Below are 19341 nucleotides of genomic sequence, written 5' to 3' on the forward strand. Positions count from 1 at the left end.
ATTTATAGAAGAAAGGCAGCTCAGATCTCGCTGTGTTCGCCCTTGAACAAGGACAGAAACACCAGCCTGAAGATGACGAGTGGGACCTCGTCGAAACGTCGCCAGAAATTTCCAAATCCTACACAGGAAGAAACCCGAATATACCAAGACTGTCATACCTGTACCCGTGAAAATCTACGAATATATATATACATATATATATATATATATGACGGTCTTGGTATATTCGGGTTTCTTCCCGTGTAGGATTTGGAAATTTCTGGCGACGTTTCGATGAGGTCTCACTCGTCATCTTCAGGCTGGTGTTTCTGTCCTTGTTCTAAGGCGAACACTGCGAGACCTGAGCTGCCTTCCTTCTATAAATACTGGTGGCTGGGTGTGGTTTCGCCAGAAATTTCCAAATCCTACACGGGAAGAAACCCGGATATACCAAGACCGTCATACCTGTACCCGTGAAAATCTACAAAAACATATAGATAGATAGATAGATAGATAGATAGATAGATAGATAGATAGAGAGAGAGAGAGAGAGAGAGAGAGAGAGAGAGAGAGAGAGATAGATAGATAGATAGATATGTTAAATGTTTTTTTTTTTTAAGCTGGAATTTTAAAATTAAGGGAGACTAGGATGGTCCCATTTCGGCCTTGTTCTGGCCTCATCAGCTAGCCACACCCTTTCCTTTACTGGGATTCGATCTGGTGAACTCTGCCTTGTAAAGCAGAGAACTAGCAGTTAGAGTATCAGATCAGAACCCTTCCAGCTCTGTACCAGGGAGGGGGTATATGTTTTTTTATGTCGGATCACCCTGGTATATTTTAAGGAACGTCACAGCTCCTTTTTTGCCTCTAGGCCCAACCCAGGACCACTACAAGGCAGTTAATATATTTTATAGCCGACAACTATATTCTGTATGTGTTAAATGTTTTTTTTTTAGCTGGAATTTTAAAATTAAGGGAGACGAGGATGGTCCCATTTCGGCCTTGTTCTGGCCTCATCAGCTAGCTACACCCTTTCCTTTACTCGGATTCGATCTGGTGAACTCTGCCTTGTAAAGCAGAGAACTAGCAGTTAGAGCTATCAGAGGCCAGAACAAGGCCGAAATGGGACCATCCTAGTCTCCCTTAATTTTAAAATTCCAGCTAAAAAAAAACATTTAACACATACAGAATATAGTTGTCGGCTATAAAATATATTAACTGCCTTGTAGTGGTCCTGGGTTGGGCCTAGAGGCAAAAAAGGAGCTGTGATGTTCCTTAAAATATACCAGGCTGATCCGACATAAAAACACACACACACACACACACACACACACATATATATGTGTGTGTTTTCGTAGATTTTCACGGGTATATGTATGTAGAGTGTTCTGAGTTTGGGTTTTGCCCCGTGTAATATTACACGGGGCAAAACCCGAACTCAGAACAATCTACACACACACACACACACACACACACACATATATATATATATATATATATATATATATATATATATATATATATGTATATATATATATTCGTAGATTTTCACGGGTACTATGCGTTCGCCCTAGAACAAGGACAGAGACACCAGCCTGAAGATGACGAGTGGGACCTCGTCGAAACGTCGCCAGAAATTTCCAAATCCTACACGGGAACAAACCCGAATATACCAAGACCATCATATATATATACACACATAGTAAAATACATGATGAAGGTTATAGAGGAGATACTCATAGTAAAATATATCTATGAAAGAATAGAAAAGAAGATATAGTAATAGAACATATCAATGAAAGAATAGAAGAAGAGATATAGAATAGAAGAAAGGTATAGGAGATATAGGAGAGCAATAGGACAGGGGACGGAACGCACTCTAGTGCACTTGTACTGACCTCTTAGGAATCTGGATAGATCAACTGTAGATAATCTAAGGGTAAAGTGTTGGGGGTTTGGGGATGAGTTCCACTCCTCGACAACTCGGTTACTGAAGTCATATTTTTTACAGATGCACAAATTGTGATCAGTAATTTGTAGAGATCCGTCTCCAGACTGAAGCTGTATGGGGTGTCTATGTTCTGCCTGACGGGATGGATGAGCAGAAAGGAAAGACAAAATCACACACACAGCCTGGAGGTTTCCAAAACACAAAATATATTGCTTTACGAATTGGCTGAGAGCCGCAGTGAGGTGGAAGAATGTCTGTTTATGACCAAGAGTTCGGGTTTATCTGCCAAGCCAATAACGAATGTCTCAAAGGCCCCAACGTTTGTAAAGAATGGCTCCAAACTGGGCTGCATCAAAGGTACTCACTCTATTTTTTCAAGAGCTAAAGTCTTGCAAGACACAATTGACCAAAAACTGGGTTTTTCTGAGGATGCAAGATGTTGGTTTAGAGACGAAACTCCAGATCGGTTTCTTTGTCTCTGTTAAACCATGAACGATAACTCCTGCATTAATCACCCCTTTCTCATCTGGCCCAGACGAGGCTCTAACTGGGGGTTCCACCGGCATTGCAGGGGCCTCCACCTCTACCTCTCCAGCACCTTCAGCTTCTGTTCTGCCTGACTGGCTCAGGCAATGCGTAATCGTCCAAGGAAAAGAAATCAAACACACACGTGCTCTGCTAATCAGCAAACTTGTATGAAATAAACAAAAAAGGGTTACTCAAAACAGTTCTTAGTGTCCGAAAACAATGATAGTGCAAGGCTTACTTCAGCCGCATACAAAAACACAGGAAAAAACAAACAAAGACAACCTGGAATGAGCAAAGACGTTTCAGGAGTCCTTTTGAATCTTTGAAGCAAACAGCAAGTCCCATAGTTTTCACCTCCTACTTGTCTGAAAAAGCTGGGTTGAAAACTCCAACGGCACGGAACAGAAACTTCAGAGCAGGAACCACAAAATAACACAGATAAACAGCCACAGTTTGCCTTCGGCCTCTGTTCCCTTTTATTCCTTTAGCCCTCATTAAGGGAACCACACCCAGCCCTCAGTATAAGAACCACACCCAGCCCGGGTGCTACTATGATGACTTGTAATACTCCTTCAGTCGATCCCTTCTCTGCATAGCTCTTCTGCTATGCAGATCAATATATTGATCTGCAGAAGACTGTCTGAGGGACTGTATGCCAAATCTCCTGGACTGTCTGCTGAATCCTGCGTACCAGTGGCCTCGTCCTCCTGGCTGTCTGCCACATCTTCCTGGCTGTCTGCCACGTCTTCCTGGCTGTCTGCCACATCTTCCTGGCTGTCTGCCATGTCTTCCTGGCTGTCTGCCACATCTTCCTGGCTGTCAACCAGGCTTTCACATTCACTTTGTGCCGCGTCTCTCCCATCTGTGGGAGCAACAGCTGGCCCAGGCCCAAACACAACAGCTTCCGTCTCTCCTTCCCCCTCACTGTCGGAACCCTCCGAGAGCCACACAGGTCTCCGATGCTCCAATGGACCCTGCTCATCCGGTTCAAAATCTGTTACCAGAGGAGCTGGCCATGAGCCACCCACAACAGTTTAAATTTAATGTGGTATTTGAATGACCGTGCTTCAGTTCTAGATTCAAGACTCATCCAACTGCGATGACAAAAAATCCTGTGTTATTACTTGTGTCAACAGAAATTGCTTTGGAGTTAGAGATATTCCCAGCAGAATGTACCCTGTGGTCCATGAAACGTTATCACGAAACATAAAGGAGAGTTTAAAAAAAGAAAAGGAAAAAAAAATCGAAACAGCCATTTCAAAGCACTTTTAAAAATGAACTAATTAGCAGTCCACCTCTTCATGGAATAACTTGAACAACATTCTTTGTAGGACAGAATTCAATTTTGCATCTGGGATTAGTTCTTTAAAGATAAGCCTACTTTATTCTTATGACAATTATAATTAGCTTTTAATAAGAGTTTTTGAGACTCTGAGAAACTAAGGACTGCTTAGTTTTTGCTAAAAATCGAGTTTTAATGTGAGATACTATTGCTGTTAAATATAAATTTAGATACATCCAGGGGTGGGCAGCAGGCAGGATGGGAAATTTATTTATTTATTGGATTTGTATGCCGCCCCTCTCCGAGGACTCGAGGCGGCTCACAACATAAATGAAGCTGTGTGCCCAGCTTCAGCTGACCATCCCACCCTCCCATCCTCCTCCTCCTCCTCGGAAAGTGTTCTGCCGGGCTCTATGGTATGAGTCTCCCGAAAATTCAAGGGTACAAATTTCAGACACACACACACTTGAAAGTTCAAAAACAATGTTCTTTATCACAAAATTCAAAAGAAACAAAGCACCCTTTTTTGTATTGCAAAGAGCACTCTTCCCAAAATAACCTTGTAAGCTGTACAAGCCCCTTAATCAGTCCTTAAGTACTTAGCTAGCAGCTGTGAAGAAACGTCACAGCCCTCCTTCTTCCACGAAGTGAAACACACACACTTTGGGTTTCACAGTCTTGAAAAATCAACAAACAAAGTCCGGAAACAGCAAGGCACAGTCCTGAAGAATTGCGATCAGATAATCTTCCACAATGGCCAAACCAGCATGCTGCTATTTGTATCAGTAGCTCTAATTACTGGAGCCCCACCCAAACACAGGTGGCCTCTCTTATCTCCTGTAATATTTCTTTAATTGGTCTCTTCTATGCATAACTATGCGCATGCGTGGATCCAACACTTCCTCATCCGAATCGACCGAAGATAATGGAGATTGGCTTCCTGGGTTGTGTGCCAAGCCCCCCTCTTCCAAGTCACCCCCACCTTCTTCTTTGTCCGAGGAAACTGCACTACCTGACCCTGTCGGCAATAAAACAGCCCTATGACATGTTGATGTTTCCCCTGCATCCGCCTCCACATTCCTTGGGGCAGGAGCTGGGCCAGAGCCAACCACAGCACAAAACGGCAGGGAGACCAGCACCAGCAGGAGTTGCGGGGGGCCATTTCCTCCCCCCTCTTTTCTCAACAGCTGATCGGCACCCGTTCGCCTAGCTACCAAGCCTGAGGCAGGGAGTGAACCAGGAAGGAGAGCATGGGAAACACGAAGCAAATTGTCACGCCAGAGGTTGTAAGCCAAGGACGTAACAGTTCACTTGAATGATGATGATCATTCAAGCCACTCCCACCTGGTCACATGGCCGGCAAGTCACTCCTACCCAGTCACATGACCAGCAAGCCACACCCACAAAATAAGCCATACCCACAGTGTGGCAGTAAAAAATTTGGCTGCCCATTACATCTGTAGATTTATTTCCCACTACCATTTAATATATAAGTGAACAGGTAGTCCTTGACTTATAAGGGTTGGAGCCTGCCCATTAAAGTTGTAAGTTGTGATGGTCATAAACCAGGTCACCACATGAGCAGCCTGATTTTATGACTTTTTGTCAGTTGTAAAGCAAGTTCTGGCATCATTAAGCAACTGCTTCAACTGTCATGGCCATTAAGCAGCTGCTACAATCATTGCTGTGAGCCACCCCTAATACTACTACTACTACTACCACTACTACTCCTACTACTACTACTACTACTACTAATGATGATGATGATGATGATGATGATGATGATGTAAACCCATTGTTCGCTATGGGGCATTTTTGCCAAAACCCAGAAATAAATGATTTTCAGCAAAAACATAATACATTGTGATCATATGACTTCAGGATGCTGCAAATATCTATAAATGCAGGCCAGTTGCCAAACACCTGAAATACGGTCACATAATCACAGGAGGTAGACCACTTTTCAGAACTTTGGAACAGGGAAATACCGTATTTTTGGACTATAAGACCCACTGGAGTATAAGACGCATCTTAGTTTTTTTGGAGGGAAATAGGGAAAAGAATCTGCTTACCAGATATTCATCTGGCTAGCATCCTTAGTCTGGTCAGCTTCAGCACATTATTCTATTCCCTGGTCTAAGTGGTTTTACAGAGTCAACAATTGCCCCCAACAATTGATCAAACAGACTTTGTCAGTGATGGTGAACCTTTATTCCCTGGTCAGGGCTTAAAAAACCCGCCTTATTCGGAGAGATTAACAATGAAAGAGCATGCAAGCCAGCAAGAGCTGGGAAATCATTAACCCCTAGAAAGAAACAGTCTGATCAAGTAGAGCAATGGAAAAAACCCTGCAAAGACTTAGGGCTTGGAAAACATTATTTACAGAGAGTAACAATGAAAGAGCTTGCAAGCCGATAAGAGCTGGGAAGATCCTTAGCAGCCAGTTATGGCTTGGGGGGGGGGAGTATAAGACACACCCAAATTACCAGTCTCTTTTAGGGAGGAAAAAGAGGCGTCTTATACTCCAAAAATATGGTGTATCTAAATTTGAAGCTCTTATAGAAGGATCAATGAGATCATCTACAACCCCAAGAACTTGCCACTGGGCTGGGATGGTAAGGCAATTCCTTACTGGCTTTACAAGCTCCATGGGTTGAATACAACGGTGAGATCTGTGGGAATTATACATACTGTGGGCCCAAAGCGACACTTTGTGGAATTGTGCCATGCTCGTGGGATGCGGTGCTTGGGCATTCCAAAAGAAAGCTCAGTTTGAAAACCTTATGCAGATTGAAGATGCCATGTTGTTGTGGGCCAAGCTGAAGCAACAGAAGGCTTTGGAGAGATGGGCAGCCAGATACAGAAGAGGAATATGAAGACTCCAGTGGGAATGTGGTCAACAAGAAGACATATGAAGACCTGCAACGCCAAGGCCTGCTGTAAACAACAACGCCCTCCAAAAGAAAACCCACTCATCCTGCCTTGTCTCTCTTTGGGTGACTGGAGCCCTTGTGGGTAGGCACTATAGAGATACTCCTAGTCAACAGAATGGATTCTGTAAGACCTCTGCTTTATGTGGAAGTGATATATAGAAATTATTTACATTTAAAGGCAGGAGGAATGAGAAAAGGGGGGGGGGCAACAGAAAAAAGCAGTGCATTTATTTACTGCTTTCTGTAGGGATTCTAGGGATCCCAGCGGCCGATTAGGTCCCACCGAGTTGGCCTTCTCCAGGTCCCGTCGACTAAACAATATCGTCTGATGGGACCTAGGGGAAGAGCCTTCTCTGTGGCGGCCCCGGCCCTTGGGAATCAACTCCCCCCGGAGATTCGAACTGCCCCCACCCTCCTCGCCTTCTGCAAGACTCTGAAGACCCATTTATGTCGCGAGGCATGGGGAGACTAATGCGCCCCATTCTGTCTAGTAAGATTTGAGTATGGCATGATTGTGTAGTATTGATTGTTTTTTAATGATAGTGGGATTTTAATTTTAGTTTTAACTATTAGATTTGTACTATATTGTTACTGTTATTGTTGTTGTGAGCTGCCCTGAATCCTTGGAAAGGGGCGGCATACAAATCTAAATAATAATAATAATAATAATAATAATAATAATAATAATAATAATAATAATAATAATAATGGGATCATAAGCCCAAAAAAGTGGTCGAAAATGAGCAAGCAAAACTACTGTTGGACTTCCGACTTCAGACTGACCGAATTCTGAAGCATAACACACCAGACTTCCTGATTGTGGAGAAAAAGAAAGTGGATCATCGACATTGCAATCCCAGGGGACAGCAAAATTGAGGACAAACAGCTAGAGAAATTAGTAAAATATGAAGATCTAAAAATCGAGCTGCAACGACTCTGGCATAAGCCAGTGAAAGTGATCCCAGTGGTATTTGGCACACTGGGCGCAGTGCCAAAGGATCTCAGCGGACATTTGAAAACCATCGTAATTGACAAAATCTCCATCTGTCAATTGCAAAAGGCCGCTTTACTTGGATCGGCAAACATAATTCGCCGCTACATCACGCAGTCCTAGGTGCTTGGGAAGCGCCCGACAGGTGATGAAATACGAAATCCAGCATAGTGATCTCGTTTGCTGTGTTGTATCGACATAATAATAATAATAATAATAATAATAACAACTACTACTACTACTACTACTACTATTATTGTTGTTGTTGTTGTTGTAGTAGTAGTAGTTCTTGGTTTCAAAAAAGTAGGCCTCTGCCTGCGCTTCAAGTGGGGGACAATGGATGCAGAGATTCTGTATTCTCCCCTCTCCTCACATCACAAAACCTGGCTCCTTAATTTCTGTCACTGCACTTTCATATGACATTGCTTAACTGGATTAGTTTTCAGGCTGTCACACTTCATAACTTAAAACTTGCTGAGCTGATTTGTAATGTAATATTGTCTTTTCCCCCCATCCTACAGGTTCACAAATAATAGAGAAAAATGAAGCTTCTGTTTTTAATGATCTCCATCTGCCTATTCTCTGAAAGCATGACTTGTTTACTAAGCAACACCAGTTACAGCCACCAAAGAACGTTTGAGGATATCCAGAGAGAGATAGCCAATTATTCGGACGTTGCTGAGAAGATTATCCAACTCGCAGTTTATGGCAAGGCCCAGAACAGGTCTTACGAAAGACTTGCGCAGTTTGTGGACACTGTAGGACCACGATTGAGTGGTTCTAGAAATCTAGAACTGGCTATCCAGTACATGGAGAACTCTTTGAGGAAAGATGCCTTAGAAAATGTCCACCTGGAGCCAGTGAAAATCCCTCACTGGGAAAGGGGTGAAGAGAGTGCAATGATGGTTGAACCACACAATCATACCCTTGCCATGTTGGGGCTTGGTGGAAGTGTTGCAACTCCTCCCGAAGGTAATGGCTGCCTGATTTTTTAACTTTCCTACCCTTACTATTATTTTCTATTTGGAATCTGACCTATAGGGTTGTTGGTAGAGGTTGTAGGTAGAGTCTGCGGAGAGGGGCGGCATACAAATCTAATTAATAAATAATAATAATAATAATAATAATAATAATAATAATAATAATAAATAATAGTAATAGTAATAATAATAATTAGATTAATAATAATAATAATAATAATAATAATAATAATAATTATTATTATTATTATTATTATTATTATGTCAGTACAACACAGCAAACGAGATCACTATGCTGGATTTCGTATTTCATCACCAGTCGGGCGCTTCCCAAGCACCTAGGACTGCGTGATGTAGCGGCGAATTATGTTTGCCGATCCCAGTAAAGCGGCCTTTTGCAATTGACAGGTGGAGATTTTGTCAATTCCAATGGTTTTCAAATGTCCGCTGAGATCCTTTGGCACTGCTCCCAGCATGCCAAGTACCACTGGGACCACTTTCACGGGCTTATGCCAGAGTCGCTGCAGCTTGATTTTTAGATCTTCGTATTTCACTAATTTCTATAGCTGCTATTATTATTATTATTATTATTATTATTATTATTATTATTAAGTTCCTGTATTTTTAGGAGTACAGTAGTACCTCTAGATACGAGCTGCTCAACATGCGAGTATTCCAAGTTACGAGCCATGAGGGGAGAGAAATTTCTGTTCCAGACCCGAGCTCAAATTCGGGATACGAGCCAAGCGTCCACTAGGTGGCGCAAGAATCCTTGCTTCTGGTTGTCTCGGAGGGGAAAAACAAAGTCTAAAGCCATTTGTTCCAGATACGAGTTGTTCGACATACAAGCTCCCTTCTGGAACGAATTAAACTCGTATCTAGAGGTACTACTGTATAAGACAAACCTTCCTAAAAGAGGCTGAAAATTCAGGTGCGTCTTATACACTGAATGTAGCTTTTTTTTCTAAGCTTCCCCACCCACCCCCGGCCCTAACTAGGTGCTAACAATCTACCCATCTCTTACCTTGCAGGTTCTTTCATTGTTACTCTTTGCGAAGAATGTTTTCCAAGCCCTAAGTCTTTGCAGATTTTTTTCATTGCTCTAACTTGCTCCAAATGTTTCTATCCATCCCTAACCAGGTTCTAACAATGTTCCCAGCTCTTACCCACTTGCAAGCTCTTTCATTCTTACTCTCTGTGAAGAATGTTTTTCAAGCCCTATGTAGGTTTTTATTTTCATTGCTCTACTTACTCTGAATGTTTCTTCCCAGCCCTAACCAAGTGTTAATGATGTTCCCAGCTCTTACTGACTTGCAAGCTCTTTCATTGTTAAACTCTCTGAAGCCGTAACCAGGGCATAAAATAATGTGCTAAAGCTGACCAGACTAAGGATGCTATCCAGATCAATATCTGGTAATCAGATTCTTTTCCCTATTTTCCTCCCTAAAAACTAAGGTGCGTTTTATACTCCAAAAAATGCGGTAATAGTTCTCGGACCCAGTTGCTTTATTCTTGTCAGGGAATTGTAAGAGTTGAAGCCCATATGTTCTGTATGGTTTAAGGCATTTTGTGGGTGTGGCTTGACGGTCATGTGACCATGTAGGAGTGGCTTGCCAGTCATGTGACCAGGTGGAAGTGGCTTGACAATCATGTTAGCGCGGGTGGCTTAAAGGTCATGTGACTGGGTGGGAGTGGCTTACTGACCAAGATAAGTTTTCAAATAGGTGCTTGGTCTCATTTTCAGTTGATTAAGTCACATTATTTGAATAGCCATAAAAAGGACAAATGATAGACAGCACCATTTGTTCAGGAGCACAGTAACATTTTAAGGTTTTGTACTGAACCCACAAGGTTCAGTATACTAACAGATTAGTAGCTCAATTTTCTTTAATTGCTATAAAAGTTCAGCTCTAGATAGTGATTAAAATGATTAAAGTGTTTATGGGTAAAAACATACTATTTAATTATTTCCCATTTTAAAAATAATTAAGGATCAAACTAGAGTACTAAAGAAGGAAGGACAATAAAAGTACAGTATAGTGATACCTCATCTTACAAACGCCTTGTCATACAAACTTTTCGAGATACAAACCCGGGGTTTAAGATTTTTTTGCCTCTTCTTACAAACTATTTTCATCTTACAAACCCACCGGCGCCGCTGGGATGCCCCGCCTCCAGACTTCCGTTGCCACCGAAGCGCCCGTTTTTGCGCTACTGGGATTTCCCTGAGGTTCCCCTCCATGGGAAACCCCACCTCCGGACTTCCGTGTTTTTGTGATGCTGCAGGGGAATCCCAGTAGGGGAATCCCAGTAGCGCAATAATGGGCACTTCGCTGGCAACGGAAGTCCGGAGGTGGGGTTTCCCAGCGAGGGGAGCCTCAGTGAAATCGCAGCATCGCAAAAACACAGAGGTCTGGAGGTGGGCTTTCAAGGACTTCGGTGTTTTTGCGATGCTGCAATTTCACTGATGCTCCCTTCGCTGGGAAACCGCACCACCGGATTTCCGTTGCCAGTGAAGCGCTTGTTTTTGCGATGCTGGGATTCCCCTGCAGCATCGCAAAAACACAGAAATCCGGAGGTGGGATTTCCCATGGAGGGGAACCTCAGGGAAATCCCAGCAGCACAAAAACGGACGATTCGGCTGGCAAAAGGGGTGAAATTTGGGCTTGCACGCATTAATCGCTTTTCCATTGATTCCTATGGGAAACATTGTTTCGTCTTACAAACTTTTCACCTTAAGAACCTCGTCCCGGAACCAATTAAGTTTGTAAGACAAGGTATCACTGTACAGTGGTACCTCAAGATACGAACCTAATTGGTTCCAGGGGGAGGTTCGTAAGACGAAAGGTTCGTAAGACGAAACATTGTTTCCCATAGGAAACAATGTAAAGTCAATTAATCCGTGCAACAAGAAAAAAACCCCACAAAAAACCGCTGCCGCCTGGCTGTCACCTTTTAAAATAGCGGGGGGGGGGGGGGCTTTCCCAGCAGCCTCCGGAACCAGGAAGTTTGGCAAAATTTCAGGGTTCGGGAGGCTGCTGGGAAGCCCCGCAGCCCGGCTGTCACAACAACCGGGAGGCTTCCGCCTTTGGGTTTTCCGCTCGGGGGGAGCAGGAGGACCTTCCTAACTCCCTCCTCCCCGAGCCGAAAACACAAAGTCGGTCTGATGCCGCCAGCTTGAGCCAGGAGGCATTCAGGGCGTGGAGGGTTTCTTAGCTTTCCTCTTCCTCATTCTCCGTGAAAGCTGGAGGACAAATAGAGAAGAAACGGTGAAGAGAAGAGCCTCCTTGAAAGGTTGAGGACACATGGAGATCAAACTGGGAAGAGGAGAGGTGAAAAACCCTCCCTGAAAGGTTGAGGACACATGGAGATCAAACTGGGAAGAGGAGAGGTGAAAAACCCTCCGTGAAAGGTTGGGGACACATGGAGATCAAACTGGGAAAAGGAGAGGTGAAAAACCCTCCGTGAAAGGTTGAGGACACATGGAGATCAAACTGGGAAGAGGAGAGGAGAAAAACCCTCCGTGAAAGGTTGGGGACACATGGAGATCAAACTGGGAAGAGGAGAGGTGAAAAACCCTCCGTGAAAGGTTGAGGACACATGGAGAGCAAACTGGGAAGAGGAGAGGTGAAAAACCCTCCGTGAAAGGTTGAGGACACATGGAGATCAAACTGGGAAGAGGAGAGGTGAAAAACCCTCCCTGAAAGGTTGAGGACACATGGAGATCAAACTGGGAAGAGGAGAGGTGAAAAACCCTCCGTGAAAGGTTGAGGACACATGGAGATCAAACTGGGAAGAGGAGAGGTGAAAAACCCTCCGTGAAAGGTTGAGGACACATGGAGATCAAACTGGGAAGAGGAGAGGTGAAAAACCCTCCGTGAAAGGTTGAGGACACATGGAGATCAAACTGGGAAGAGGAGAGGTGAAAAACCCTCCGTGAAAGGTTGAGGACACATGGAGATCAAACTGGGAAGAGGAGAGGTGAAAAACCCTCCGTGAAAGGTTGAGGACACATGGAGATCAAACTGGGAAGAGGAGAGGTGAAAAACCCTCCGTGAAAGGTTGAGGACACATGGAGATCAAACTGGGAAGAGGAGAGGTGAAAAACCCTCCGTGAAAGGTTGAGGACACATGGAGAGCAAACTGGGAAGAGGAGAGGTGAAAAACCCTCCGTGAAAGGTTGATCTCCCAGTTTGATCTCCATGTGTCCTCAACCTTTCACGGAGGGTTTTTCACCTCTCCTCTTCCCAGTTTGCTCTCCATGTGTCCTCAACCTTTCACGGAGGGTTTTTCACCTCTCCTCTTCCCAGTTTGATCTCCATGTGTCCTCAACCTTTCACGGAGGGTTTTTCACCTCTCCTCTGCCCAGTTTGATCTCCATGTGTCCTCAATCTTTCAAGGAGGTTCTTCTCTTCACCGTTTCTTCTCTATTTGTCCTCCAGCTTTCACAGAGAATGGGGAAGAGGAAAGCTAAGAAACCCTCCACGCCCTGAATGTCTCCTGGCTCAAGCGGGCGGCATCAGACCGCCTTTGTGTTTTCGGCTGGGGAGGAGGGAGTTAGGAAGGTCCTCTTGCTCCCCCGAGCCGAAAACCCAAAGGCGGAAGCCTCCCGGTTGTTGTGACAGCCGGGCTGCGGGGCTTCCCAGCAGCCTCCCGAACCCCGAAATTTTGCCAAACTTCCCGGTTCCGGAGAGCAAACTGCGTTCTGCGTTCGGAGACTGCTGGGGAGCCGCGCGGCTGTTTTAAAAGGTCACAGCCGGGCTGGGGGGCTTCCCAGAAACCTCCCGAACCCCGAACCCGGAAGTTTGGCTAAAGTTCAGGGTTCGGGAGGTTGCTGGGAAGCCCTCCAGCCCGGCTTTGACCTTTTAAAACAGCCGGGTGGCTTCCCAGCCGTCTCCTGAAGCTGAACGCCAAACCCGGAAGTTCGGGTTTGGCGTTCGTAACATGAAAAAACTTCGTAAGAAGAGGCAAATTTTTTCTGAACCCCGGGTTCGTATCTCGAGTTGTTCGTAAGACGAGGGGTTCGTATCTTGAGGTACCACTGTATTCAATAAATAGTGCATAAACTTACTACCCCCACTGTGCCCCCCTCCCATGGGGGCAGCAGCCCATTACTGATCTTGAGGCTGCCCAGTAACACTCCTGAGAATGTCTCCAACAGGGAAGCAACTATGGACAGTCCAAAAGCAACATTTCCAATGTGTTGCTATGATCCATCATCAGTAGATGAATGGAGCTGCTTTCAGTCCTACATCCATTAAAATCATATGAATCACTGGCTGAGTCATAGCACTGTTATTTAATTTCTCTCTCTATTGTTGCATGTGTATTTAGAACACACATTTTCTTCATTAGAAAACCAGGCATGTAGCTGGAAAACCAAATTTGGAATAATTTTTAGAGTAGCTCTGTTGCCCTTTAAAAAATATTGGAAATGTGACTCATGGGAAGCCGTTTCATGTTGCTCAATATTGTTTGCAGTGACCTGTAGTAGCTTCTCTGAGTTTTGGACAGGAATCTTTGCCATCTGGGGTTCCTAGGAGCGGTCAGCTGCAAAGCAGAGGCTCTATTATTTTCGTTGCTTCTGTTATGTTGACTGAGAATTCTGTGCACTGCAATCCCCACAGCTGAAGAAGACGCCAATTGAAGAAGTTCGTTACGTAAGCTGCGAAAGGTAACCAGGATATTGAGACCTTACTTGCAGGAAGCATCTTTCATTATTACAAGGAGCTGTCAAGAATCGCTACTATTCTTTCTTCCTTGATGAGCAATCATGAACCCATGTTATTATGTTTTATCACTTGGTGCGGATACAAATGGAGAGCTGAGATGAATTACCGGATGTCAATTCTACTCATTAGTTTTGAAAGCTGATATGTCACATAGATTGCAGTGCCAGCCTGCAGAGACCTTGATTTTTCTAGTGGAAAATGAAAATTTCCAGATCTCTGGCTTCCACTCCAACGGCCTAATTCCAGCTTTGCATGCTCTTGTCACCAAGATGGTTTTGAGGCAAGCAGCCGAAACTCTTACTCATTAAGAGTAGCTGAAGCCTATCAGTTTACATGCCAACAATAGCAGCAGTAGATTTTGACCTGAGCACGCAAATACAGCATATCTTGCACTAAAAAAAAAAAAAAAGTAGATTGAGAGCCAGGAAAGTGAGTCTATTAGATTTTTTCACACCTTTCTTACCTGTTTCTGGATGCAAAAGTCAAGACCTCATTTCCTACAACTTGATTAATTTTTGTTCTCCTGGATCAGGGGCAAGCAGTTCATGGGCTGTATGAAGTCTCCTGCAGACATTTCGCAAGTCCCGGTAGAGTCCTAATTTTTTTCCAAGCATGTGAGCAAAATACAATTCGTACCAGATACCTTTTGGTTTATATATTATATCTTTAATCTAAAACTTCTACTGCACCTTTTCACCCGCCATTTCTTTCTGCCGTAATTCTTGACAATGGTTCTTAAGGCCAAACTCTACATGATGGAAGATGTATGAAAATGGATTAGGTGATGGATAATTTGATGTGGGCTTCTTTATGCTCTCTGAGCTTGGTTGTGTTCTTGCAGACCCAAAGGTGCTTTTTTCAAGAGGCAATTGGACTTTCCGATTTTGCTTCAAAGAAAAACCAGAAAGTCCAGTTGTCTCTTGAAAAGGGTACTTTTGGGACAACCATAACCTGGATGACTGAGAATCTTCATAGATACTTTTCTTGCAGATGTTTCATTACCCAAACTAGATAACAACAACAATGTTAGTGTGAATTGTTTTTGAATTGTCTATCACAATATGATGCTTGCAAACCTTCAGTCCAACTCTAGCAAAATAACTAGCAGTCTTCGGAAGCGAAAATTAATTCTTCTCCTTATTTTTCTGTCCTTATCCAAGCATCCTCCAGATAGCAATAGCACTTAGACTTATATACCACTTTACAGTGCTTTACAGCCTTCTCTAAGTGGTTTACACTGTCAGCCTATTGTCACCCAACACTTTGGCTCCTCATTTTACCCACCTCAAAAGGATGGAAGGCTGAGTCATCCTTGAGCCTGGTGAGATTCGAACTGCCAAATTGCAGTCAGCCGGCAGTCAGCAGAAATAGCCTGCAATAATAATAATAATAATAATAATAATAATAATAATAATAATAATAATAATAAATATTAATATAAATATCAATATCAATATTAATATCAATATTAATTATTATTTAATATTAATATTAATATTAATATTAATATTAAATAATAATTAATAATTATTATTATTATTATTAATTAGATTTGTATGCCGCCCCTCTCCGTAGACTCAGGGCGGCTTACAGCAATGATAAAAACAATATATAATGACAAATCTAATAGTTAGACTCTAAAATAACAATAATACATTTAAAAAGTCTAAAAAACAAGAAACCCCAATATATAAAAAGCATACATACAGTCATATCATACACAGAAAACTACATAGGCAGGGGGAGATGTTTCAGTTCCCCCACGCTTGACGACAGAGGTAGGTTTTAAGGAGTTTATGAAAGGCAAGGAGGGTGGGGGCAGTTCTAATCTCTGGAGGGAGCTGATTCCAGAGGGTTGGAGCCGCCACAGAGAAGGCTCTTCCTCTGGGTCCTGCCAAACGACATTGTTTATTTGATGGGACCCGGAGGAGACCAACTCTGTGGGACCTAACCGGTCGCTGGTATTTGTGCGACTGCACTGTAACCACTGCACCAGTGTGGCTGGGGTGATCACTCTCTTATATACTTATAATATGTGTGTAAAAAGTGCCTGTATATTCATTAAGTTATTTTTATATTTGAACAAGTAGAAAGATTTGTTCAAATGATTAAGTATAATCATGTGTATTTATAAGTATTGTTTCATCCTAGTGTTCATCTTTTTTGCATATCTGTAACGATATGCAATTGCATACCACACATGCACATGGGAGAATAGGGATTCTCTTGCCCAGGTCAGAAATCTGAATACCTGCTCTATTGTTACTTTATTTATTTATTTGTTTGTTTTATTTGTTTTGTCAAGTATGTGTTGGTGACATACAAAAATATAACAGTGTTAATATGCATGATGCTAGTAAGAGAGAAACATTAGGACGGGGGACAGAAGGCACGCTGGTGCGCTTATGCACAACCCTTACTTCAAATGAATGTTGGAAATGTAAATGTAAAGAAGGGACCTTTTATCATTTACAGTGGACATGTGATAAAGCACATGTATCTATTTGGAAACCACTTCTGGACTTTATGCTTGAGATAGAAAAAAATGAAAGTTGAGGTTTGATGCTAATGTCTTATTCTACTGCACCAGAAGAAGTCGGAATTCAAAACACCTTTTTCTTCTTTTTTTCCTTCTTTTCTACACTTCTCCCTTCCCCTCCTCTTTTTTTCCTACTATTTGCTATTGTATTTTTGTATTTTATATTATAAATAAATAAAAACTGAAAAAGCTTACTGATCTCTTAGGAATCGGGAGAGGTCAACAGTAGTCTAAGGGTAAAGTTTTGAGGATTAGGTGATGATACTACAGAGTCAGGTAGTGAGTTCCATGTATCAACTACTCGGTTACTAAAGTCGTATTTCCTGCAGTCGATTTTATAGCAGTTTGCTTTGAGTTTGTACTTCAGCTTGAGAATAAGGAGATGTATTTTGTTGTACACAGTGTTGCCTTTGATTCATTGATTATGTAACATCAAGTCAGTTTTGTCACCTAGTGACTGCAGGTGACTGCACATTGTCCAAAATAGGTTAATAAGTGCCTTGAGTGAGTTAATTTGTTCAGTGATTCAATCATTTTTTTTCTTGACTGTCTACACTATTCTCAAGAGTCTTCGCCTACGCCAAAGTTCAAAGGCATCATAAAAATATAATATATAGAGTTCAAAAGCATCAACCTTGCTACTTTAACGCCCTATTTTGGCTTCTATAGAGTGTCATAGGGAATACCATGTACTACTTAGCTAATTTGGGCAAAACAATGCATCAAAATTGGATTAGAATTCTTCAAGTCAGAATATGAGCCACTTTGGTGTTGTAGTTAAGGCAACAGACTCAAGAAGGACAGACTGATGGGGAACTTTGAGCCAGTAACTCTCTCTCAGTCGTAAGAAGGAGTTATTGGAAGTGTTTTCTTATTTCCTGCTTCTCATGTTCTGACTTGGAGGCTTCTAATCCATTTAAAAATAACTAGAGACATTTCCACAGTTATTTGTCTGTTTTACCCCGAAAGGTTGCTAACATTTCCTTACTGGAGATGATTGATGGGATAAGAAAGTCTCATCCCAATGTCATCTGTCCGCTTTATCTTAGTTCTTATGTAACTCTTTTTTAATTGTCATTTTGTTAAAATTTATTTTTGCCCGTAAGCTGCTCAGAATTGCTATATTGGTAAGACGGGTGGCATATACATTTAATAAATAAATAACTAAAATAAATGTCTAACAGCCGATTTTTCAATTCCAGGTATTACAGCAGAAGTGTTGGTAGTAACTTCTTTCGACGACCTACACAAGAAAGCTCATGAAGCCCATGGAAAGATTATTGTTTACAACCAGCGTTACATCAATTATGGCCAAACAGTGCTCTACCGACTTCGTGGAGCAGTGGAAGCTGCTAGATTGGGCGCAAAAGCTTCTCTTATCAGGAGTATTGCTCCCTTTTCTATCAATAGGTAGGAGCCTATTGTTTCAAGAAAATCACGCTTCACCTCTTCTTTCAGGTGTGTTCCTGTAGAACAGGAAGCCCTTTTGTTGAAACCATTCTCTGTTTGTTTTTCAAGTCTAAGTGGTAGTTGAAGTAGACAACCTGACATCTCAAGCTGTTTTCTAACTGGAGAATCACAATTATTGGAGCCATTCATGCTTTTGTTAGCAGGAATAATAGCCTTGCCTTTTTTTTAAAAAAAATGTTGCATTTCATACAATTATGAAAGGCTTCTAAAAGTTGATTGTAAATTATCATTATTAAAAAGGAAAACAGAACATTTCAAATTTAAATAGAAAGGAACAGTCGCCCGATCTACCTTTTTCATGTTCCATTACATATTGTCCAAAGACGTTTTGTGACTTGAAGTATAAAGTAGAAAAAGTGCCCATTTTGCCATTCAGTGAAAGTAAGTTATTTTGGTACATAAAAAAGAAAACCTCTCAAACATTGCCATGGCAGTGAAAATACAATGAAACCAATTGAAAAGTCCAGTCTATCTCACTCTGCTTTTTAAAATTTGCCCAAACTTGGGACTTCAAATGTGTGAATCTATAACTTTCAGAATGCTCATTTACATTGGTGTTTCCAGATAGAATTCCATTTAAAATACAGTAGTACCTCTAGATACGAGCTGCTCCACATGCGAGTATTCCAGGTTACGAGCTGCGATGCGAGCAAAATTTCTGTTCGACGCCCGAGCTCAAATTCGGGATACAAGCCGAGCTTCCACTAGGTGGCGCAAGAATCTCCTTGCTTCCGGTTATCTCGGCACGAAAAACAAAGTCTAAAGGCATTCGTTTGAGATGCGAGTTGATCAACTTACGAGCTCGGGTCTGGAACAAATTAAACTCGTATGTCGAGGTACCACTGTATATGTAAAAAAGGAGGTTAAGGAGGATTAATTTACAATGTGGTTTACAAAACATACATTAGGCCAATCCTAGAATAGTTCAACTATTTGTAAGGATTCTGTTTCCTCTG

At 42.3% G+C, this 19341-nt stretch overlaps 1 protein-coding gene across 3 annotated transcripts in view; it reads left to right on the plus strand.

The window, feature by feature from the left end:
* Positions 1-19341, plus strand: part of CPQ (carboxypeptidase Q) — a 248405-nt gene that overhangs the window by 38406 nt on the left and 190658 nt on the right. For 2 of the 3 annotated variants that reach the window (XM_070749227.1, XM_070749226.1), the window contains exons 2-3: positions 8186-8636; positions 18118-18325. In XM_070749227.1, coding sequence (XP_070605328.1) covers positions 8207-8636; positions 18118-18325 — 638 coding nt within the window. In that variant the 5' untranslated portion in view covers positions 8186-8206. Of the gene's footprint in view, positions 1-2045; positions 2288-8185; positions 8637-18117; positions 18326-19341 lie in introns of those variants that run through there. The other variant, XM_070749228.1, reaches the window with a different exon arrangement.

The sequence above is a fragment of the Erythrolamprus reginae genome, chromosome 3 (assembly GCF_031021105.1).
Source record: "Erythrolamprus reginae isolate rEryReg1 chromosome 3, rEryReg1.hap1, whole genome shotgun sequence".
NCBI lineage: Eukaryota > Metazoa > Chordata > Lepidosauria > Squamata > Dipsadidae > Erythrolamprus > Erythrolamprus reginae.